The 24,271-nt window shown below is 42.9% G+C and overlaps 2 protein-coding genes across 2 annotated transcripts; both read right to left on the bottom strand.

Moving 5' to 3' along the window:
- Positions 1–5,572: 5,572 nt before the first annotated feature.
- Positions 5,573–8,408, bottom strand: LOC311124879 (leucine-rich repeat, immunoglobulin-like domain and transmembrane domain-containing protein 2; the record flags this gene model as incomplete). Its single annotated transcript, XM_084198974.1, has 3 exons — positions 5,573–6,417; positions 7,249–8,036; positions 8,299–8,408. The coding sequence occupies 3 exons, from the start codon at positions 8,406–8,408 to the stop codon at positions 5,573–5,575; spliced, it is 1,743 nt and encodes a 580-aa protein (XP_084055100.1).
- A 5,018-nt stretch (positions 8,409–13,426) lies between these two features.
- LOC311124891 (leucine-rich repeat, immunoglobulin-like domain and transmembrane domain-containing protein 1) lies at positions 13,427–23,537 on the bottom strand (the record flags this gene model as incomplete). The annotated part of the gene is made up of 4 exons (XM_084198989.1): positions 13,427–14,511; positions 20,389–20,694; positions 22,509–22,972; positions 23,413–23,537. 4 exons carry the CDS (start codon positions 23,535–23,537, stop codon positions 13,427–13,429), a joined length of 1,980 nt encoding a protein of 659 aa, XP_084055115.1.
- Positions 23,538–24,271: the final 734 nt, after the last annotated feature.

The following is a 24,271-nucleotide window of genomic DNA, read 5'->3' as shown; positions in this document are numbered from 1 at the left end:
AATAATTTTGTGATCTGCAATAAATTACTAATAAAGTAAATAAAAAAATAAAAAATGTTTTATGTGTAGATAGTAGGGGTGTAACGATTCGATTTGTATCACGATTCGTGGTTGTCGATACGATTCAAGGACGATATTGGTTCATTTAGAACGATACGATCCGAAACGATTCAGTGACTTGAAATCGATTCAGTAACCTTTTAGCCAAAAATTCAACCAGTGTGACTGAAATAAATACCTGGTAACCAGTTGCATTTTAATGGCTGGCAATAGTCTTGATATTTTGAACAGTGTTTCATGCCTCCATGCAGACCATCTGGTATTATGAAACTTACCCATACCTACGTTGACATGTGCGGTTCGGTCAGCACCCAATTCAACCAGTCCAATAAAGTCCGAAGTAAACTCTCCGTTGCTGGACACAGACACAATGTAAACTATTTCCTGCTCAGTTTTTGTGATGTCCTCAGATCCATCAAAAAGCATTCAGTAAAGGAACATCCTCAGAATAGGAAGACATGGGACGTGCGTGTTTAGCTTTATGCATTTATTCTCGGCTAGCTTTTAGCAATGGCTTGCGCCACATTCGTGTGCTCCTTGCTCTTTTCATGTTGGTCAAATAAAGGATGGTTGAAATTCTTTGAGCCTTTATAAAATGCACCTGTTTTGTCTGCTAGATGTGGATTTGAGCGGCAAATCTTGCACCACATTTCAGTGCGCTCATCGTTAGCTTCAAGCCACTGCACATCTTGGAGCCACTTTTCCGAAAAAATTATTTTCTTCGGCTCTGGCTCCAGTTGGCGTTTCTTTGTAGGTGGCGAAACGCCAAAAAGGCTGCTTAATGTCTGTTGCTTTTTGGACATCCCTGACAGTAGTTGACAAGCAACATGTCATGTGTAAGGTTAGATGAGAAGATCGGTCAAGTACGCAAAGGCGCGTAGTAACACAAGTGGCATTACGCATTCCTGATTTTTGTCGTGCTTGCGTATCTGCGTACCAGTTATGGGCACCCCTGCATATAAAGTCTGACGTGCTTAAATCCAATGGGTTATTTGCTAGTATCGATACAATCGATTTATTACATTTTAAAACGATGTTAGATCGATATATGTTGTCCAAAAGGCCAACTCGCCGCGCACAGATCGATGTAGTTGGATCATATGAATATAAATCGATACATCGATGTAGTAGATGAATCGTTACACCCCTAGTAGATAGGAACCAGTGGAGGCTGCTGAGGGGAGGACGTCTCATAACAATGGCTGGAACGGAGCAAATGGAATGGCATCAAACCATGTTTGATTTAGTTGATACCATTCCACTGACTCCGCTCCAGCCATTACCACGAGCCCGTCCTCCCCAATTAAGGTGCCACCAACCTCCTGTGATAGGTACGGTGCTGTATGTCATTATTCAGTTGAAGCGCGCAAAGCCTGGGATTCAATCAAAGGCGTGTTGTCAACCAGTGCATTGCACTTGACTTTTAAAGGTAATTTACACTATAGCCGACATCCAAGCTGAAATATTTACTACACAAACATACATAAGACAAAAAACAGGAGAATGACAAAAACTGAACGACTAAAAAGCACCATAAGGAAAAGCAAAGCAAAAAATATGCGTTTTTAAGATCTCTTTTAAATATGTCCACAGTTTCGTCCCACCTCGGGTTCTCTGGCAGGCTATTCCAGAGGCTGGGGGCATAATAACTAAAGGCTGCCTCTCCATGCGTCTTGGTTCTAGGATTTGGGATGGTTAGAAGGCCAGTCAGTGCCAGAGGACCTGAGGGACCTACTGGGTAAATAACTTAAAAACATGTCTGATATGTATTGGGGTGCACAATCATGGTTTGATCTAAAAACCAATAGAATAATCTTAAAATGTATTCTAAAACTCACAGGCAGCCATTGCAGAGACCTTAAAACTGGTGTAATGTGTGCTCTCCGTCTGAGGAGACCATTACAGTAGTCAAGCCTGCTTGTAATAAAGCATGGATGAGTCTCTCTGTATCAGCCTGAGAGAGAAACGGCCGCACCTTGGCAATATTCCTCAGGTGGTAAAAAGCTATTTTGGTCACATTCCTAATGTGTCATTTGAAATTTAGTTCAGAATCTAAAATAACACCTACGTTTTTTTAACCTGGTGTTTACCTAACGTGTGGCCAGATTCTCTCTCTGTGCTTTGGCTCCAACAATAAATACCTCGGGCTTGTCTTGATTTAGCTGGAGGAAGCCATCCAAGTCATCTAATACAGTCTAATAATTTATCCGTGGAGCTAAAATCCTCTGGTGACACAGAATTGTAAAGTTGTGTATCGTCTACCATTTTGTTTCTGAGGTCTTGGCTGATTTCTTGCGATTTTCCCATGATGTCAAGCAAAGAGGCACTGAGTTTGAAGGGAGCTCTTGAAATACATCCACAGGTACACCTCCAATTGACTCAAATTATGTCAGTTAGCCTATCAGAAGCTTCTAAAGCCATCACATCATTTTCTGGAATTTTCCAAGCTGTTTAAAGGCACAGTCAACTTAGTGTATGTAAACTTCTGACCCATTGGAATTGTGATACAGTGAATTATAAGTGAAATAATCTGTCTGTAAACAATTGTTGGAAAAATCACTTGTCATGCACAAAGTAGATGTCCTAACCGACTTGCCAAAACTATAGTTCGTTAAAAAGAAATTTGTGGAGTGGTTGAAAAACAAGTTTTAATGACTCCAACCGAAGTGTATGGAAACATCCGACTTCAACTGTATATAAACTGAACAGACCCAAAATCGAACATTGTGGAATGCCACATGTGATATGTATTTTCTCTTTGTTATGTTCACCAAAGGTGACAAAAAACTTTTGACCGGTTAAATAGGTCCTAAACCATTTTATAACTGGACTGGAGAGGCCAACCCACCTCTCCATTCTGTCCAGAAGTACATCATGGTCAACAGTGTTGAATACAGCACTTAAATCCAATGGTACAAGGACAGAGAGCTGTTTGGCATCTGTGTTGGCTCTAAGATAATTTACCACTTTAACTAAGGCTGTCTCTGTGGGCACAAAAAAACAGATTGAAATTTTTCACAAATACAGTTGGCACTTAAACAATTATTTAGCTGTTTGAAAACCAATTTCTCCAGAATTTTGCGTAAGAATGGAAGGTTGGAGATTGTCAGAAAATTGCTAAGAGCTGAAGAATCTAGATTCGTTTTCTTCAGAAGGGGTTTCACCATAGCAGGGAGAGAACAGGGAGTGATTAACAATAGCTTGCACTTCTTCAGATATGCAATTAAAAACAGTTTTGAAGAAGGTGGTGGGGATAGGATCGAGAAGGCAGGTAAAAGGCTTAAGTTGTGATGTCACTTTCCTGAGCATGTCTGTGTCAACCAGGGAAAATAAATCCATACTGCCTTTGCGTGGTAGGCTTGCATCAACGCCCTATACTGCATTCAACTGACCTGCACCGTCTTCCTAATCTTCTTTCTTGACCCTCTAGTCTCTTTTCACTCATTCGAGGGTAATGCTCACTTAGACATAAGAGGCTTTTGTCTTTTGGCGGCTGAGAATGTTGATAGCAAAGTTCAGTAGTCAAACCAACCACAATCAGTAGGCTAGGGATGAGTCATAAATAGGGTGGAAAAATTCCTGACTTCCTGATTATGCTCTTTCGATTCCGGGAATCTTTCACCTGGGATCTCTGGAAAACCTGAACATTTTGGGAAAGTTACCAGAATTTTAAATGTAACAAAGTGAAAGACGTAAACTTATGATGATACAAATCACAGAAGTAGAATATCTTTGACTCCACAATAGATGTGCTTTTATTCAAGACTATACATGCTTTGATCACATTGGCATGTGAAAGACAGATATTTTAGGCCATTGTTGAAAACACAAATACATTCAAGTACATTAAGGACTAGACTATTTACCCCATAATGTGACAGACACACACACACACATATATATATATATATAAAAATATATATATATATCAGAAATGATAATCTAATGCAGCTTGCAGTAAACTCAGAGAATATATTCTATGTGAGACATGGTTAAGATCTAGTGAAACCCAAATGGCACCCTATTCCATGTGTAGTGCACTACTTTTGACCAGTAGTGTACACTACACAGATAATAGGGGGCCATTTGGGACAGACACACATGGTTAAGATCTAGAGAGATACAAGATACAGATTATTCAGATAGAAAAAAACAACACTATAATCTCTTTACCAGTGTATGAATAAATGCACACCAAGCAATGCTTACATAACACATCCTTTTGAGTGATTGTGCTAAAATCAAATTGTTAATCTGTGAAAATTCACTCCGTTCCCCCTTGCCCTAACCCTTGGATGTTTACAGATCTGTAAGGTGTCAGTTATCAATATAAAGGAAATTCCACAACTAAACCTCTTATACCTATCCAGAAAAGGGTTACAAAATGACGGTTACTTTCCTAAAATTCCCAGGTTTTCTGGGAATTTCATGCTTATTCCCTCTTGATTCCATGAATCTCGAACCAGGATTTCCTGATTCCATTAATCTCCAACCAGGATTTGGGAACTTTACCAGAATTTTACAACCCTAATCCAGACCCTTCAGATTTGTAAAAGTCAAAAATGTAAGGCCAATGGGATTTGGGTAGGGAGCAATTAGGATGGTGTTGTCTCAAGTGTCCATCTTCACCCCCAACTTTAATCCCAAACATCTTCACCCCCAACTCTAATCCCAAACATTTTCACCCCCAACTCTAATCCCAAACATCTTCATCCCCAACTCTAATCCCAAACATCTTCACCCCCAACTCTAATCCCAAACATCTTCACCCCCAACTTTAATCCCAAACATCTTCACCCCCAACTCTAATCCCAAACATCTTCACCCCCAACTCTAATCCCAAACATCTTCAACCCCAACTCTAATCCCAAACATCTTCACCCCCAACTCTAATCCCAAACATCTTCACCCCAACTCTAATCCCAAACATCTTCACCCCCAACTCTAATCCCAAACATCTTCACCCCCAACTCTAATCCCAAACATCTTCACCCCCAACTCTAATCCTCACCATCCCACCCCTTATAAAAAAGTGAGTCAAAAACAGGAAAAGAGTAGCAAAGAAGCCTCATTCATTACGTAGGTAGTAGTGCAAAGGCTATATACAGTGTGTATTACTGTAGATTTAACTGAACCTCTCCTAATGAATGAGTTTCAACGAACCGTGAGGAAATGCAGTTCATTACATTCTGAAGACAAGAAAATATTTGCAACTATATTGCATGTACAGAATTAACATTATGGTTTTTTTTTTGGGGCCAGATAAGTTTGTATTCCATTTTTTTCTTTTAAAACAGAGAACAATCAAGCTAAATAGATACAGTATATAAACTCATTTAACAAATAAACCTTGCTACCGACATAGAAGGAAGGCATTTCACTCTTAGCATGACAACTTTAAGCTTTACAGATGCATTTCCTGAAGCTTCACTTCACATAAGACTGCCCCCCATTATTACAGATAACTGTTCCTCTAGACGTCTTGTACACGTTTTAATCGTTAAACCTACATCTAATATAGCTTTGCTCCAGTGGTTGTCTCTGGTAGATCTTGTGCTTTTCCCCTGTGGTTGTTTCTTTCCTCTGAGGACTTAGTCCTCTTCTTCATCACCTCATCAGAGTCGCCACAGAGTCCTTCATCGCTGGCGGCCTGGAGGCTGTCGAAGGTCCCCTGTCTCTCCCCATTCGTCCTCAGGGTCTTCTCCTGCCGCCTCCTCCTCTTACACTGCTCCGTACAGCGGTCCAGGCAGCTGAACGTACATCTGGTGTCGGTGGTGCAGGCGTACATGCCCACGGGCACCGCCAGCCCCATGGCGCACACGATCACCATAATATGGATGAGCTTCGCTCGTTGTTCCAGCTGGCTGATGTCACTTCCTGTTACGAACACGATGCACTGGCCGGCGCGGGGCATCTGGTTCTTCAGCGTCACACACACTTCGTATTTAGTAACCGGTATGAGGTCGTTGACCGAATAGGTGTTGATGCCCGGCCCGATGTATGTCAACTCCCTTTTGTCCGAGTGGTATTTCCCCAAGTGGATGGTGAACCAGGTTTCTGACGGGTTGTCTGTCGCAGCGTACCACTCCAGAGTGATGCCGTAGACCGTCTGCTTGGAGATGCGGATGTCAATGTATACGTTCTCGTCGGCTGAGGCCAGGGGGAACGGGGGAGGAGACATGGCTGAACCGCCGGAGGACGAGGCGTTGAAAGACTTGATGTTGACCAGGAAACTGGCGGAGGAGTTGCCGATGAAGTTGTTGGCGTAGCAGGTGTAGACACCTCGGTCCGCCATGTGGAGGGATGGGATGACCAGCTGAGATCTGATGGTCTCATCATCCACACGGGTCTCTGAGACTGAAGAGAAAGGAGAATTATGATACAACTTAATCGACAAGGGTGAATAAAAATTTGCATATTGTAAATGTATAATATTCAGTACTGTATTTGTAATATGTTGCATTAGGCATTATTGTTAAGTTTTCCTACAAGAAAGGCTGTGTCATACATTGTTTAAAGCAATCTATAAACACCAATAGCCTACCAAACACTTTCAATCTATAAACATCAATAGCCTACCAAACACTGTTTCAATCTATAAACACCAATAGCCTACCAAACACTGTTTCAATCTATAAACACCAATAGCCTACCAAACACTGTTTCAATCTATAAACACCAATAGCCTACCAAACACTGTTTCAATCTATAAACACCAATAGCCTACCAAACACTGTTTCAATCTATAAACACCAATAGCCTACCAAACACTGTTTCAATCTATAAACACCAATAGCCTACCAAACACTGTTTCAATCTATAAACACCAATAGCCTACCAAACACGGTTTCAATCTATAAACACCAATAGCCTACCAAACACTGTTTCAATCTATAAACACCAATAGCCTACCAAACACTGTTTCAATCTATAAACACCAATAGCCTACCAAACACTGTTTCAATCTATAAACACCAATAGCCTACCAAACACTGTTTCAATCTATAAACCAGATTCATATATATGAAATACACATGCTTTAGCCTACTTGTCTTAAATCCTGTCATCAAAGTGGTGTAGCTTACAATAAACTATGAGTGACTGACCTATGATATCAGTCACTGGTAAATAAAGTCACAGCAATCTAATGGATGATAGCCTAGAAGTTGCAATTAAATAAAACCTTACCAGTAAATCCCCTTATAATCTTTAGGCTGTATGACCAGTGGATGGCGGGGTCAGGCCTGGCTTTGACTAAGCACTGGAGGGTTACATTGTCCCCCAGCGACACCGTCATGTTGGTTTCTGAGGCTGAGGCCTCGGGTTTCATACATGTTTTCAAACCGACCTCGAGGAAGAACTTCCCCGCCCTGGAACTGGGGCCCGTGCACGTCAGGTACGAGTTCATCAGAATTAGAGGTGGACTAACGGTTTTGATAAACTCGACGAAACCTTTGAGGCGGCAGTCACACAGCCAAGGGTTGTCGTGCAGCGCTAAAACGACGTTGGCCTCTCCACTGCTGGCCTCTTTACCTCCGTTTCTCTCCTGCGTGTTGAGGAGAGGCCAGTTGAGGAAGACATCCCTGGATATGACAGTAAGCTGATTGAAGGATAAATCTAAATAGGTCAGGCCTGGTAGTTGTCTCAGGGCGGATTCCGGCAGCACGTCTAGTCGGTTATGTTTCAGGTCCAAAATCTTCAGGTTCGGCGTATCCTGGAACGCCGTCCATGGGACTGAACGCAGCTTGTTTCCCTGTAGCCGCAGTTCTGTTAGATTCGTCAGCCCCTCCAGACTCTTGATGTTCATCAGGGTGATGTCGTTGAAATTCAACCACAGAGACGCCAAGGCGTTCACGTTAGCGAAGGAGCGGCGAGGTAATTCGGTCAGGTGGGAATTCTCTATTCGAATTTTACTGAAATCGTTTGGAACGTTGTCTGGGATTCGTCCCATGGCGGTTTCCATACAAAGTAAGGATCTAAAATAAAACAAAAACATTTTGGGTTATGTAAGTACGGGTATCGTTATAATTTCATGTTAAAATAAAACAACATAGGTTATTTATATTATATTATAGTAAATTATCTCTCCACATTGTCCATTGTTAAAACCAGTTATGAAAAAACACCATTGAGTTTAGCAATAGGCTAAATAGGTCAACTGCATAACCTTCTGACAAGGTAAAGAAACTCGGTACAAAACTAGTTAGCCTACAAAATAATTGACAACAAACTATTTACCTTCCCAAGTTGTCATTTGTGCAAGAACAGCCGGGTAAACAAGATGTTGATCCAGGAGTAACTCGATAGAATAGCAAAACTATAGCCAATACTGTATACAAGGTGGCCATATTCCTTTGTACAGAAACGCATTTGAGCAGGGCATCTCCACAGGGACGGACGGTAGAGGTAAACCTATTACTTTAATCTTCCTTGAAGCAATTTCTTAAGACACCAAATGACATGTTAAACACACCGGAAGTTTGTATTTTTAGCAATGAGGCAAATTGACTGTGCTGCTACTGAATGTATGTTCCCTAATCCCTATGAATGAATGAATGGGAAGGCTTTCAGGAATAATGTGATTTCTACGAAATATACCTAGGCTACTTGATATTGAATATGTACTGACAGTGACCTGACGAAAAAAAAGTATAAATAGATTATCAGGAAGCATAATACGCAATCTATAGATTAGGGGTACTACAAACTATTGAGAAAATGGCATTATATACCCAACACCTATTATTTGTATACTGCATGAAACAGGATTGTTAATTAATTGAGGAACGTTGGAAGAGGTCTTCAGACATAGAGTACATAGTCTGCAGATGATTGTGTACAAAGTAAAAGACCACAGTGACCATGACAAGGAAACAAGTTGTACACCAAACAAAACAAATCACGTGGCACTATCCATGGTGCTGATCTCAACCAATGATTTATATATACACTAGAAGATTGACAGGTGGAGCTGTTTTGAAGCCACCGAGTTTAAACAGACGGATTTTGATGTGGATTTTTTTTATTATGCTAATAATTTTTTCAGCGCTAGCCTGGACATTGTCTCTAGGGGGTTAAAGTAAAAAAATTGTTTAGAGAGTACTGATATCACTCTCCCCACTACAACAAAAAAATACTTAAATACATGTAATCTTGTCCTTGAAATAATTCGTTGAAATACTGAAGAATTCTATTCATTCCTATGGAGGGCTGAGCCTTCTGAAGAGTGCCAATATGGCCGACCGGTGGCTTCAAAGCCTCTCATTGGCCAATACCAGAGTATGTGAGCGGAGCAGAGCTTGAACGGAGCGAGGAGGGAGCGTTGCCCAATTTGATTGGAGCGTGGAGCGAATTTCCCAAAGGCTGAAGCGTCGGCATTTTCGCCCGCTCCAATTTCGCTCCCGTAGCGTTCACTTCAGGAGCTCAGGGCGCGCCCGGCCCGGCCCGGCCCAGCATGCATTTGTAGTCTACTTGCTTTAGCTACTCTCATGGAGTTCGCTAAATATTTTCATAAAGAAACTGATAAAACACACAGGTGAAAAAGATGAGGAGGACCAAGAGCAAGAGAGGGAGTGAGGTGATGTAATGTCCACAACTAAATAATCATTGTGATGTAGTGATGTAGAGAGGGAGTGCTGTGGAATCTGAAAATACACGTATCCTGAAAGCATGATGGGGTACTTACTGCGTGCACATGCTAACAGAAAGGAAGGGGTGGGTAGCTAGCTAAGTGTGTCATGGTAGCAGTATTTATAACCAAAAGTCGGATCTCTTAAAAGTTTAGTTCATTTTCGTTCTATTATCTATACAGTAGGCCATCATTGATTTTGGCCCAATAGGCTTGGCATATTACATCTCTCAAGGAGCTTTCCATTTTGATAGGGTTATTTTATCTAAAATCCTGCCCAGCCTGGCAAGAGTGTCCCGAAGGGTGTTTAGCATCCCCAGGCTGCTGGCCTGAACCTGAGGCCACAGACTCTGGCTAAACTCATGTTTCTAAAAATGAATTCAAAGGCACTGTAGACTGAGCCTAATAAGGCATTTTTCGTTTAATTTGTATTTAATTCTAAGTAAGTCACAGCCTATATCTGCAAATTATAGACTATAATGATTTAATATACCTACATGTTGTTTAAATGCTGAGCGCTTAATGTCCCTGCCAGCCTTGTGTGTCGCTCTCGCAAATGCTTCACAATTTATTTATTTGTAGGCTATAGCCTTGAAATAATTGAAATTATACAGCCTAAATTAATCATGTCTGGCTCCTGACCCATTTAGAGTGTTTATATGCTGTTTAATATGACATGTAGCCTGTTTAATGATGAGCTCTAATTACAGTCACCTTTTCCTGTTGTTTATTAAAATACTTTCTATTCAAATCCATATGGTTTGGTTTCAATACTTCAAAACCATATGGTAGGTCCAATTAGTCAGAAAAAATAGATGGGGTGTTGGTTAAATTGTGATTTTAATGAATGGAGTGAATTTGTAGTGGTAGTTTTAATTTGGAGCAGCAGTTTCTTTTTCTTTGAGCGAGGAGCGTTTTTTTTTTTGCGGAGCGGTTGAAAAGGAGGTGGAGCACCGCATACTGTGGCCAATACATAGCATCAGCAATCCAGGCTTTATATACATCGTTGATTGCAATGTATAGCTGTTCGTCAGCCCTTCAAATGTATATAATATCGTATGTAATAAGCTTAGACTTAGCTTAAACATATGCTATTGCCGAGCATGCTAGTGCTATGCCATGCTGTGGTTTGCCATCATAATGCTTAAATCTGCCTGTTGTCACCTCTTGATAATTGACTATTGACCCCAGATGGATATCATCACATTAGGATGTTCTTTATCTTTGAAACAGAACCTATCCTCTGATTCGCTTGAAAAATAATGTTGTGTCTTGGGAGGAAAGTGCTGTTACAGAGCAGGTAAGGATTTAAGAGGACACAAACATTTATATCAAAATATTTATTTTGTCATACATTTAGACATACACACACATCAGATCGTAGATACATATTACAAAATATGTAGTATGTTAGCTTTGATTGGACAGTAAACCTGGCACATTAACATACAGTGAGGGAAAAAAGTATTTGATCCCCTGCTGATTTTGTACGTTTGCCCACTGACAAAGAAATGATCAGTCTATAATTTTAATGGTAGGTTTACTTGAACAGTGAGAGACAGAATAACAACAAAAAAATCCAGAAAAACGCATGTCAAAAATGTTATGAAGTGATTTGCATTTTAATGAGGGAAATAAGTATTTGACCCCTCTGCAAAACATGACTTAGTACTTGGTGGCAAAACCCTTGTTGGCAATCACAGAGGTCAGACGTTTCTTGTAGTTGGCCACCAGGTTTGCACACATCTCAGGAGGGATTTTGTCCCACTCCTCTTTGCAGATCTTCTCCTAGTCATTAAGGTTTCGAGGCTGACGTTTGGCAACTCGAACCTTCAGCTTCCTCCACAGATTTTCTATGGGATTAAGGTCTGGAGACTGGCTAGGCCACTCCAGGACCTTAATGTGCTTCTTCTTGAGCCACTCCTTTGTTGCCTTGGCCGTGTGTTTTGGGTCATTGTCATGCTGGAATACCCATCCACGACCCATTTTCAATGCCCTGGCTGAGGGAAGGAGGTTCTCACCCAAGATTTGACGGTACATGGCCCCGTCCATCGTCCCTTTGATGCGGTGAAGTTGTCCTGTCCCCTTAGCAGAAAAACACCCCCAAAGCATAATGTTTCCACCTCCATGTTTGACGGTGGGGATGGTGTTCTTGGGGTCATAGGCAGCATTCCTCCTCCTCCAAACACGGCGAGTTGAGTTGATGCCAAAGAGCTCCATTTTGGTCTCATCTGACCACAACACTTTCATCCAGTTCTCCTCTGAATCATTCAGATGTTCATTGGCAAACTTCAGACGGCCCTGTATATGTGCTTTCTTGAGCAGGGGGACCTTGCGGGCGCTGCAGGATTTCAGTCCTTCACGGCGTAGTGTGTTACCAATTGTTTTCTTAGTGACTATGATCCCAGCTGCCTTGAGATCATTGACAAGATCCTCCCGTGTAGTTCTGGGCTGATTCCTCACCGTTCTCATGATCATTGCAACTCCACAAGGTGAAATATTGCATGGAGCCCCAGGCCGAGGGAGATTGACAGGTCTTTTGTGTTTCTTCCATTTGGGAATAATCACACCAACTGTTGTCACCTTCTCACCAAGCTGCCTGGTGATGGTCTTGTAGCCCATTCCAGCCTTGTGTAGGTCTACAATCTTGTCCCTGACATCCTTGGAGAGCTCTTTGGTCTTGGCCATGGTGGAGAGTTTGGAATCTGATTGATTGATTGCTTCTGTGGACAGGTGTATTTTATACAGGTAACAAACTGAGATTTGGAGCACTCCCTTTATGAGTGTGCTCCTAATCTCAGCTCGTTACCTGTATAAAAGACACCTGGGAGCCATACATCTTTCTGATTGAGAGGGGGTCAAATACTTATTTCCCTCAATAAAATGCAAATCAATTTATAACATTTTTGACATGCGTTTTTCTGGATTTATTTGTTGTTATTCTGTCTCTCACTGTTCAAATAAACCTACCATTAAAATTATAGACTGATCATTTCTTTGTCAGTGGGCAAACGTACAAAATCAGCAGGGGATCAAATACTTTCCCCCCCCTCACTGTATATGGTAAATACACAGTAGTATAAAACATCACTACAGATATTGAGTTCTGCTTCAACAATACTTTACAAATACATTATTTTGTCAAATAACAACTGTGCCAGAATTCTGAGGTCAGATTTATTTCAGAATAACCCTGTCATTACTCTTTCTATTTGCAAACCTTTATTAAGAAGATGGGTTTCCTGAATTCTAGTAGAATGGGCCATTTAGGGTTTCTTGTTCCATTCTGATTCTGGGAATCTTCCACACAGAATTTCTGGAAAACCTGGGAATTTTGAAAAAGTTAAATAACCCCCTTAAAGGTGCATGACAAATATAAAATGTTTCTTTGCAGATCAGAACTAATTTATGTGTACAATGAAATCAACATTTTCTTTTTTCTTTATTTTTGTACAGTTCACCAGGTCAAGGGTCAAGGGTGGCCTGTATTCCCACAAGGCTGTACATTTATTTCTCCTATTTATCTAAACTCACATATTTCACCACACATGTTTTATCCAAAGGCAAAAGTGTCCATGCAACTGTCCTTCTAGTTCTGTCCAGTCTCTGAGCAGTTTCACTCACGCTGCTGTCAACTACTGGCTGAAATTCTACAAAACCTTTATAACGCATCTTTAAGTTGTGCTTGGAAAGGACAGACTTTCTCTGCCCTATAAAGGTTGAGGCCATCATTTGGTATCAACAAAAGTACTCGTTAGGCGGTCCCTCAGTCCTACAAGTGGCCTCAGAGCCCACACTGGACCTAGCAGAGAGCAGTCTGTTGGACTCATCTGGCTGTCGCCTGGCAAGGTACTCCCCCTCCATCCCGTTAGGCTTCTGTCCTGGGGAGAGGGTCTCGAATGTCACATATGATTCTTGGATATCTTTGGATTTCCTCTCCAGTAGCTTTTTACAGCGCTTCTTGAGCGCCCCGCAGCAGACGATCAACGTCAGGGGGACAGCGATCACGCAGGCCACGGTGATCACCACCACGTTAATGAGCTTCTGGGTGCCGCTAGCGCTGGCCGCCTCGTCCGTTGAGAAGATTACGCACTGCTCCTTTTTTGGGATCAGGCCTTTGACGCAGACGCAGGCGATGTACTTTGTCCTTGGCACAAGGCCCTCGATGGTGATCCGGTTCTTTCCCGCACCGACGTTGATCCTCCGCATGTCCCTCTCGCCAAACACGGCGTACAGGACGCTGAACTCTGTAGTGTTCTTGGCCGCCGTGGCCCGCCAGTTCAGGGAGACGGTGTGGTCGGTGTCCCCGATTACCTTCACCGATCGCACCACCCGTTTCTCCGGCGGCGCCAGCGCCTGTAAAGAAGAGACATTGGCTGCCAGGTTGCTAAGGATCTCCTTCTCCACTTCCTGCATCGCTGTCTCCGTGATGGGAGGACTGGGCGTCTGTCCGTCAGCCACGCTGCGCGAAATACTGTAGCTCTCGATATTATGCTTTCCTGTGAAACCGCCCGGTCCTAGTGGTTCGATGATGGGCGTGGCCGCCGTGGTGGTTGGTGGAGGTATGTATTTTGTAACGAGTTTATCCTGGTAGGCAGCTTTCCCAAACCCACCGGTTTTCCGTCCCCTTTGGTTTCTAGTCTTGGAGCTGCCACCTTGTTCATCATTTTTAAAGGAGTCTGTGATAACCAGGGAGATGATGGCATCTGCAGTCCCCACAAAGTTCGTCGCTTTGCAGATGTATTTCCCAGAGTCCCTGTAAGAGACAGCACGCACACTCAGGAGGGACCAAATGATTCCCTCCTTTGAAACTTCTTCCTGAACTATCAAAGAAATACGAAGAAAATGTGATTAGTGAAGAGAAAACAGTCCATCCATCTGTAATCTAGGCTATTTCAGCTTCTGACTGTACAAAAATAGATTTCCTGGTCCCTGGTCCCAGATTTCCAGATGCCCTGGTCCCAGATCTTCTTGTGCTGTCTTGCGAACTACGCCAAACAGTGACCATAAGAGTTTCCAAGACAGCACAAATAGATCTGGGACCAGGCTAAGACCTGCCATAACTGGAGCAGGTTTAGAGCACAACTGAAATGTCAACTTTTTTGTGTTGTCCTTCATCCATTTTTTACGTACACTACCAGTCAGAAGTTTGGACACACCTACTCATTCAAGGTTTTTTTGCTTTTTTAAACTATTTTTTTTACATTGTAGAATAATAATGAAGACATCAAAACTATGAAATAACACATATGGAATCATTTAGTAACCAAAAAAGTGTTAAAGAAATCAAAATATATTTTATATTTGAGATTCTTCAAAGTAGCCACCCTTTGGCTTGATGACAGCTTTCCACACTCTTGGCATTCTCTCAACCAGCTTCATGAGGTTGTCACCTGGAATGCATTTCAATTAACAGGTGTGCCTTCTTAAAAGTGAATATGTGGAATCTCTTTCCTTCTTAATGCGTTTGAGACAATCAGTTGTGACAAGGTAGGGGGGTGTACAGAAAAAAGTCCATATTTTGGCAAGAACAGCTCAAATAAGCAAAGAGAAACGACAGTCCATCATTACTTTAAGACATGAAGGTCAGTCAATACGGAACATTTCAAGAACTTTGAAAGTTTCTTCAAGTGCAGACACAAAAACCATCAAGAGCTATGATGAAACTGGCTCTCATGAGGACCGCCACAGGAATGGAGGACCCAGAGTTCTCTCTGCTGCAGAGGATAAGTTCATTAGAGTTACCAGCCTCAGAAATTGCAGCCCAAATAAATGACAGAGTTCAAGACACAGACACATCTCAAAATCAACTGTTCAGAGGGGACTGTGTGAATCAGGCCTTCATGGTCGAATTGCTGCAAAGAAACCACTACTAAAGGACACCAATAAGAAGAAGATACCTGCTTGGGCCAAGAAACACGAGCAATGGACATTAGACTGGTGGAAATGTGTCCTTTGGTCTGTAGTCCAAATTAGAGATTTTTGGTTCCAACCGCTGTGTCTTTGTGAGACGCGGTGTGGGTGAATGGATGATCTCTGCATGTGTATCATGTGTATTTCCCACCGTAAAGCATGGAGGAGGAGGTGTTATGGTGTGGGGTTGCTTTGCTGGTGACACGGTCTGTGATTTATTTTAGAATTCAAGGCACACTTAACCAGCATGACTACCACAGCATTCTGCAGTGATACGCCATCCCATCTGGTTTGGGCTTAGTGGGACTATCATTTGTTTTTTAACAGGACAACGACCCAACACACCTCCAGGCTGTGTAAGGTCTATTTTACGAAGAGGGAGAGTGATGGAGTGCTGCATCAGATGACCTGGCCTCCACAATCCCCCAACCTCAACCTAATTGAGATGGTGTGGGATGAATCGGACGGCAGAGTGAAGGAAAAGCAGCCAACAAGTGCTCAGCATATGTGGAAACGCCTTCAAGACGGTTGGAAAAGCATTCCTGGTGAAGCTGGTTGAGAGAATGCCAAGAGTGTGAAAAGCTGTCATCAAGGCTGTAGCGGGTGATTTGGACGGAGTCAGGTGCAGGAGGTGTAAATCCCAGAATAATGGTTTATTCGGCCAATACAGCAGTTCGCAGCAATGCGTAAAACAACTACAGTGTGACTTAACGGCGCACTGGGGGAAAACAAAACACACAGGTGAATATCTCGGCGATAAAGTACATAATGCTCCACCGAGCTATCGACCTTGCCAAAGCCCCGGATAAACCACCGATAGTAATTGGCAAAGCCAATGAAGCGCTGCACCTCCTTTACCGTGGTTGGAGTCGGCCAATTACGCACGGCTGAAATGCGATCTCCCTCCATCTCCACACCTGAGGTGGTGATGTGGTATCCAAGGAAGGAGACAGATTGTTGGAAGAACAGACACTGTTCTGCCTTGGCATACAGGTCATGCTCCAACAGTCGGCCCAGCACTCTGCAAATCTGGGACACATGCTCGGCGCGCATAGTGGAATACACCAGGATGTCTTTGATGTAGACCACCACACCGCGACCAAGCATGTCCCGAAACACCTCGTTCACAAAGGACAGAGGAAATGAGGAGTAGTGGTCGCACCAACGGAAACAGCTAGACACCTACCCTGACACTCTCGCGACCACCCTGTGAGAGCCCTCTGTGGCCATGAAAAGATGGTGTCGTGTAGTGCTAGCCAGGGAAGGCCCAACACAACAGGAAAATCAGGGGACTCAATAATGTGAAACGTGATTTGCTCATTATGGGTCTCCTGCGTAATCATAGTGACTGGTGCTGTAACCTCCCTAACAAAACCTGACCCTAATGGTTGATTGTCATGTGCTTTGATGGGTAATGGAATAGACAGGGGAACCAATGGAATACATAGACTAAGAGCTAAGACCTGTCCATAAAGTTCCCAGCTGCGCCTGAATCTACCAGCACCTTACACTGGGGAACTACCGTGTAATCAGGAAAGTTGACGTGGATGGTGAAATGCGCAGCAGAGGGCTCTGAACGAGTGTGGGTTTGCGCTACCTGGGGTGACGCGAGAGTGCCCTGCCTGCCGCCTCCAGAACCAGAAGAACTCTGATGACATCGTGCAGCAGAATGTCCTCTCTTGCCACAAGAGTGACACTGGAACTGTCGTCCTCCGTTCTCCCGGAACGCTGCACCACCCAGCTCCATCGGAACATGATCCGGGTTGAAGGGGGGTGAAACGGGCAGGCCCCTTCCAGGACGTCCTCTCGAAGCCAGCAGGTTGTCCAACCGGATGGCCATGTCCACCAGTTGGTTGAAGGTCAACGTGGTATCCCTGCAAGCTAGCTCCCTTCGGACGTCCTCACACAGGCCGCATCGGAAGTGGTCGATGAGGGCCCGCACGTTCCACCCGGACCCAGCTGCTAGAGTTCTAAACTCCAGGGCAAAGTCTTGCGCGGTCCTCGTCCCTGCCTCAGATGGACCAGACGTTCGCCCGCCTCTCTTCCTTCGGGGGGATGATCAAAGACTGCCCGGAAGAGGCGAGCGAACTCTCCACAGTTGTCCAACGCGTCTCCTCCTTCACTCCAGACCGCGTTGGCCCACTTCAGGGCTTTCCCCGAGAGGCAGGAGACGAGGGCGGACACCTTCTCACAATCCGATGGAGCCGGGCTGATGGTGTTGAAATAGAGGTCCAGCTGCAGGAGAAAACCCTGGCAGCGGGCCGCTGTCCTGTCGTATTCCCTTGGTCGAGAAAGGTGAATACCTCTGGGTGCTGGTGTGTGGGTGGCTGGATCCGGTCGCTGAGCTGGTTCCGCAGGGTCGGGTCCTCTCCTCTCCAGGCGCTGGATGGCCTGGAGAACCCGATCCATCGCTTCGCCCAAGCTTGCTAACATGTTGGAATGCTCCCAGACCCGCTCAACAACTCCAGGCATATTCTCTGCTCCTGCTGACTCCATGCTGTTCGGGTGATTCTATAGCGGGTGATTTGGATGGAGTCAGGCGCAGGAGGTGTAAATCCCAGAATAATGGTTTATTCCGCCAATACAGCGGTTCGCAGCAATGCGTAAAATAATTACAGTGCGACTTAACGGCGCACTGTAACCCTCTTCAAAAGGGGGTGACACTCTAGATCCAAACTGTTACAGACCTATATCCATCCTGCCCTGCCTTTCGAAAGTATTTGAAAGCCAAGTTAACAAACACATCACCGACCATTTCGAATCCCACCGTACCTTCTCCGCTATGCAATCCGGTTTCCGAGCTGGTCATGGGTGCACTTCAGCCACGCTCAAGGTCCTAAACGATATTATAACCGCGATCGATAATAGACAGTACTGTGCAGCCGTCTTCATCGACCTGGCCAAGGCTTTCGACTCTGTCAACCACCGCATTCTTATTGGCAGACTAAATAGCCTTGGTTTCTCAAATGACTGCCTCGCCTGGTTCACCAACTACTTCTCAGATAGAGTTCAATGTGTCAAATCGGAGGGCCTGTTGTCTGGACCTATGGCAGTCTCTATGGGGGTGCCACAGGGTTCAATTCTTGGGCCGACTCTTTTCTCAGTGTATATCAATGATGTCGCTCTCGCTGCTGGTGACTCTCAGATCCACCTCTACGCAGACGACACCATTTTGTATACATCTGGCCCTTCATTGGACACTGTATTAACAAACCTCCAAACGAGCTTCAATGCCATAGAACACTCCTTCAGTAGCCTCCAACTGCTCTTAAACACTAGTAAAACTAAATGCATGCTCTTCAATCGAACGCTGCTGGCACCCGCCCACCCGACTAGAATCACTACTCTCGACGGGTCTGACCTAGAGTATGTGGACAACTACAAATACCTAGGTGTCTGGTTAGACTGTAAACTCTCCTTCCAGACTCACATTTAGAATCTCCAATCCAAAGTTAAATCTAGAATCGGCTTCCTATTTCGCAACAAAGCCTCCTTCACTCATGCTGCCAAACATGCCCTCGTAAAACTGACTATCCTACCGATCCTTGACTTCGGCGATGTCATTTACAAAATAGCCTCCAACACTCTACTCAGCAAATTGGATGTAGTCTATCACAGTGCCATCCGTTTTGTCTCCAAAGCCCCATACACTACCCACCACTGTGACCTGTACGCTCTTGTTGGCTGGTCCTCACTACATGTTCGTCGTCAAACCCACTGGCTCCAGGCCATCTATAAATCACTGCTAGGCAAATCCCCGCCTTATCTTAGCTCATTGGTCACCATAGCAGCACCCACCCGTAGTCTGCGCTCCAGCAGGTATATCTCACTGGTCATCCCCAAAGCCAACACCTCCTTTGGCCGCCATTCCTTCCAGTTCTCTGCTGCCAATGACTGGAACGAATTGCAAAAATCTCTGAAGCTGGAGACTCTTATCTCCCTCACTAACTTTAAGCATCAGTTGTCAGAGCACCTTACCGATCACTGCACCTGTACACAGCCCATCTGAAATTAGCCCACCCAACTACCTCATCCCTATATTGTTATTTATTTTGCTCTTTTGCACCCCAGTATCTCTATTTGCACATAATCTCTTGCACATCTAGCATTCCAGTGTTAATACTAATTGTAATTATTTTGCACTATAGCCTATTTATTGCCTTACCTCCATAACTTGCTACATTTGCACACACTGTATATATATTTTCTGTAGTATTTTTTTTTTTGGACTTTATGTTTTTTTACCCCATATGTAACTCTGTGTTGTTGTTTTTATCGCACTGCTTTGCTTTATCTTGGCCAGGTCGCAGTTGTAAATGAGAACTTGTTCTCAACTGGCTTACCTGGTTAAATAAAGGTGAAATAAATAAATAAAATAAAATAAACTGGGGAAAACAAAACACACAGGTGAATATCCCGGCGATAAAGTACATAATGCTCTACCGAGCTAATGACACCTCCACATGGAAACAATCACACACAATGACATGGGGAGCAGAGGGAATACTAGTACAGAGACTGATGAGGGGATATGAACCAGGTGTGTGTAAAAAAAAGTAGACAAAACCAATGGAATGATGAAAAGAGGAGCGGCAGTGGCTAGAAGGCCGGTGACGACGATCGCCGAAGCCTTTTCGAACAAGGAGAGGAGGCCGCTTCGGAGGAAGTCGTGACAAAGGCAAAGGGTGGCTATTTGTTGAATCTCAAATATAAAATATATTTTGATTTGTTTAACATAAATAAAATACACAATAAAATAAATACATTCATAAATCAATTAAACTCACCAGTGCCGTTCATCTGTTTGCCGTCTGCCCGGGTCCAGGACAGCTCTGGGATGGGGACTCCGATGGTCCCACAGCGCAGCAGGACGTTGTTCCCCAGGGAGCTCCTGACCCGGGCCACAGCCGTGTGGACCCGGGGCTCCTGGCACCTCTGGAGCTCCGTCTCGCTGAACAGCACCCCCGACAGGCTCTCTGGGTCAGCGCAGCGCAGCCTGGTGTCGATCAGAGCCACGGAGGACGATGGAGACTTCTGGAACTGGACCACGTCATAGAGCCGGCAGTCGCACAGCCACGGGTTGTCATGGAGACCTACAGCGATGAATAAAATAAACATTTCACCAGGATATACATTTACATTTTAGTCATTTAGCAGACGCTCTTATCCAGAGCGACTTACAGGAGCAATTAGGGTTAAGTGCCTTGCTCAAAGGCACATCGACAGATTTTTCACCTAGTCGGCTCGGGGATTAGAGCCAGCGATCTTTCGGTTACTGGCACAACGCTCTTAACCACTAAGCTACCTGCCGCCCCATAAACATTTTTGTTCGTTAGCAGGTGCTCTTATCCAGAGCGACTTAGGTAGATAAAGTAACAACAATGGTAGCTAAACAAAGGTAAAATAAAACAACATCACTTTTAGCATGGCAATAGATAAGACAAACATGCATATTTTGGACAAATGTTCTTGCTCTGTCTGAACTATCACCATGTGTTATGTGTATACAAAGGCAGTTTAGCAAGAATTCATTGTAAGTAGAAGTAATCATGTTAGTTTGAAGTGATACTAGTGAATGTAGTCACATTAACACTACAGTATGGCTTCACTATAATTAGACTAATCCTTTTACTACTCCCAAATGCTGATGCCTCCAACTTTCCAGTTAATTTTATTTTTTATTTTTTATTTAACCTTTATTTAACCAGGAAAGGCTCATTGAGATTTAACATCTCTTTTTCAAGAGCGTCCTGGCCAAGATAGGCAGCACCAAGTCATTACAAAAAATTACAGACAGACAACATGAAAAACTACAAGTAATCTAGTAAAAAACCATTCATGAATTCACAAGAGTATAACAATATCAAAAACAGCAAATTAAAAACATTGACAGGTCAGGGAATCAGCCTCAAAATCCTTCATCAGAGATTTAAAAACACCAATCGGGACAAGTTCTTCCAGTTTAAAATTATTTTGTAAGGTGTTCCAAGACGATGGCGCAGAGTACATAAAAGACCTTTAACCAAATTCAGTTCGGACATTTGGAACAGTTAGCAGGATAAAGTCCAGTGAACGAAGAGAGTACCCACCACATTTCTGAACAATAAAAATGCCCAAATAAAAAGGTAGTAAACCCAAAATGGCTTTGTAAATAAAAGTATACCAGTGACTGAGCCTACGAGTGACTAGAGAAGGCCAGCCAACCCTGGTATACAAAGTACAGTGGTGCGTAAGGGTTTTGCAGTTTAAAATAAATCTCAAAGTACCATGGTAAAGAGTGTCAATTGATCTCAAACACTGAGCGGAAGCATTCATATATAAAATATCCCCATAGTCTAGTAAAGGCATAAATGTAGCTGATACTAGCCTCCTTCTGGCTTCAAAAGAAAAACAGGCCTTATTCCTAAAATAAAATCCCAATTTCAGCTTCAATTTTTTTGTAAGTTGTTGAATATGCAATTTAAAAGAGAGGCCGTCATCAATTAGAATTCCAAGATATTTATATGAGGTTACAACCTCAATCTCCTTGCCCTGACAGGTAGTAACAGGTGAAAGGTTCAGAGGTCTATTTCTTGCATTAGAAAACACCATTAGTTTAGTTTTGTCGGTATTGAGGATAAGCTTCAATTGACACAAGGTATGTTGAACAGTATAAAAAGCAGTTTGCAAGTTCTGGAAAGCTTTTGTAAGAGATGAGGCACAACAGTAAATAACAGTATCATCAGCATAAAAATGAAGTTGTGCATTTTTGACATTTTTGTCTAAATCATTAATATAAATAGTGAATGCTATTTATAAACTGGGTGGTTCGAGCAAACCAAATGGGATTCCCTCTAGGTAAATAAAGATTGCTTTAATTGGAATTGATTGATTAATTAATTGCTTAATTAGCTGTTTAGATCCTTACCTAGAATATATTTGGAACTTTCCCCATCTCCTTGAGATAGTTTCACAGATAACCACGTAGAGAGAACCTCAGGAGGTACAGTGGCCAGGCTGTTGCTAGATAAGTCCAGGTAGGTCAGGTTCTTGATATAGCTGGTCGCCTCGGCCGGGATCGACGATATCTTATTATTATGCAGGTCCAGTAGCCTGAGGTTGGGCATATCAGTCAGAGATTCCCAGGGGAAAGAGGTGAGAGCGTTCCCTTCCAGTCTCAGCTCATCCAGACTTCTCAGGCCACGGAAGCTGTCTACATTTAAAGAGTTCAGAGAATTGAAAGACATCCAGAGAAATTCCAGACTGTTGAGGTAGTGAAAGGTTTCGCTGGAAATCCTTGTGATGGCAGTCTTCTCGATCCGCAGTTTCAAGGTGTCTGCGGGAAAGTTGGGTGGGACCAGCGTGATCTCTGGGTCATTACAAAGGACACTCCTAGATAGATAGAGAGAAAGGTAAACCCATGTTAGTGAATGTCACTGTATAACCTGTTGTAACATGTTTATTTAAATAATTAAACGTTATTACAAGGTTGATTCAATTAACCATGGCCTTGTACGTGTTCATGACATATGATAGGTTGACAATTCATGCATAAAAAAAAATCACCCTAAATATTTTATTTGCTCGGTTTTTAACCGTTTGTTTTTTCCATTATTTTTTTCTCCCTCGGTCTAAACGTGGTGTATACATCAGGACCAAGGAAAGGGGATTAGAGCAGAGCAAGTTAATCCTCAAGCCTATATATAAAAAAAAAAAGAAGTGCAGACCTTACCTGCATACTACGCCCAGGTACCACACAACAGAACAATATGTAGAATAGAAGTTGTTTACATTAACATTTTAATCAGTTGTAATAATTGCAATGGTCTTACCTTGCGTTGGATCCGTCCGATAGTTTATGAAAGAAGCAGCTACATTGAGACAGACACGCGTTGCAAACAAACCGTCCGAGGAAAAGTAATGCCAAACAGAAACCCAGACTAAAACCTGGAAACATTTTCTCTCCGAAACTTCACTATCAAATATACTATCAAACTAAACTACAAGATAATTTGACAAATAACAAAAGTACTGTTTATTTGTTATTCCGAGCCTGCTATGCATCATGTGTGGGTCCCGCTATCTCCGTGCCGCATATTGGTTTTAACGTCGTTCGGAAGCCTGAGATAAAAAAGGATGGACAGGGATTAGTGGAAAGGACTTGGGTTATTTTCATTTACACGATTATTTCCTCCTGGCAGTTGATACACGGGCTGTGTAGTTTCGCTTTGTTTATATGCAGAGTAAAACACTTCCCTATAGTTGGGGTTTATTACAGAGATGGGAGTGGACCATTAGTTTTGGCGATTCATTTACTTTCATAGATGCACTTTATTTATTTTCTTGAATGAGACAATGTAAGTTAACTACAACGCAAAAGGAAACTGTTGATATTTGTTACAAAAAAGTTTTAGAACACCTACTCATTCAAGGGTTTTTCTTTATTTTTACTATTTTCTACATTGTATAAAAATAGGGAAGACATCAAAACTACGAAATAACACATAATGTAGTAACCAAAAAAAGTGTTAAACAAATCAAAATATATTTTATATTTGAGATTCTTCAAATAGCCACCCTTTGCCTTGATGACATATTTGCACACTCTTGGCATTCTCTCAACCAGCTTCATGAGGTAGTCACCTGGAATGCATTTCAATTAACAGGTGTGCCTTCTTAAAAGTTAATTTG

Source organism: Coregonus lavaretus (assembly GCF_964263955.1).
Source record: "Coregonus lavaretus genome assembly, contig: HAP1_SCAFFOLD_271, whole genome shotgun sequence".
NCBI lineage: Eukaryota > Metazoa > Chordata > Actinopteri > Salmoniformes > Salmonidae > Coregonus > Coregonus lavaretus.
Note: the sequence above shows the minus strand (reverse complement) of the source record. Positions and strands in the feature narration are given on the sequence as shown.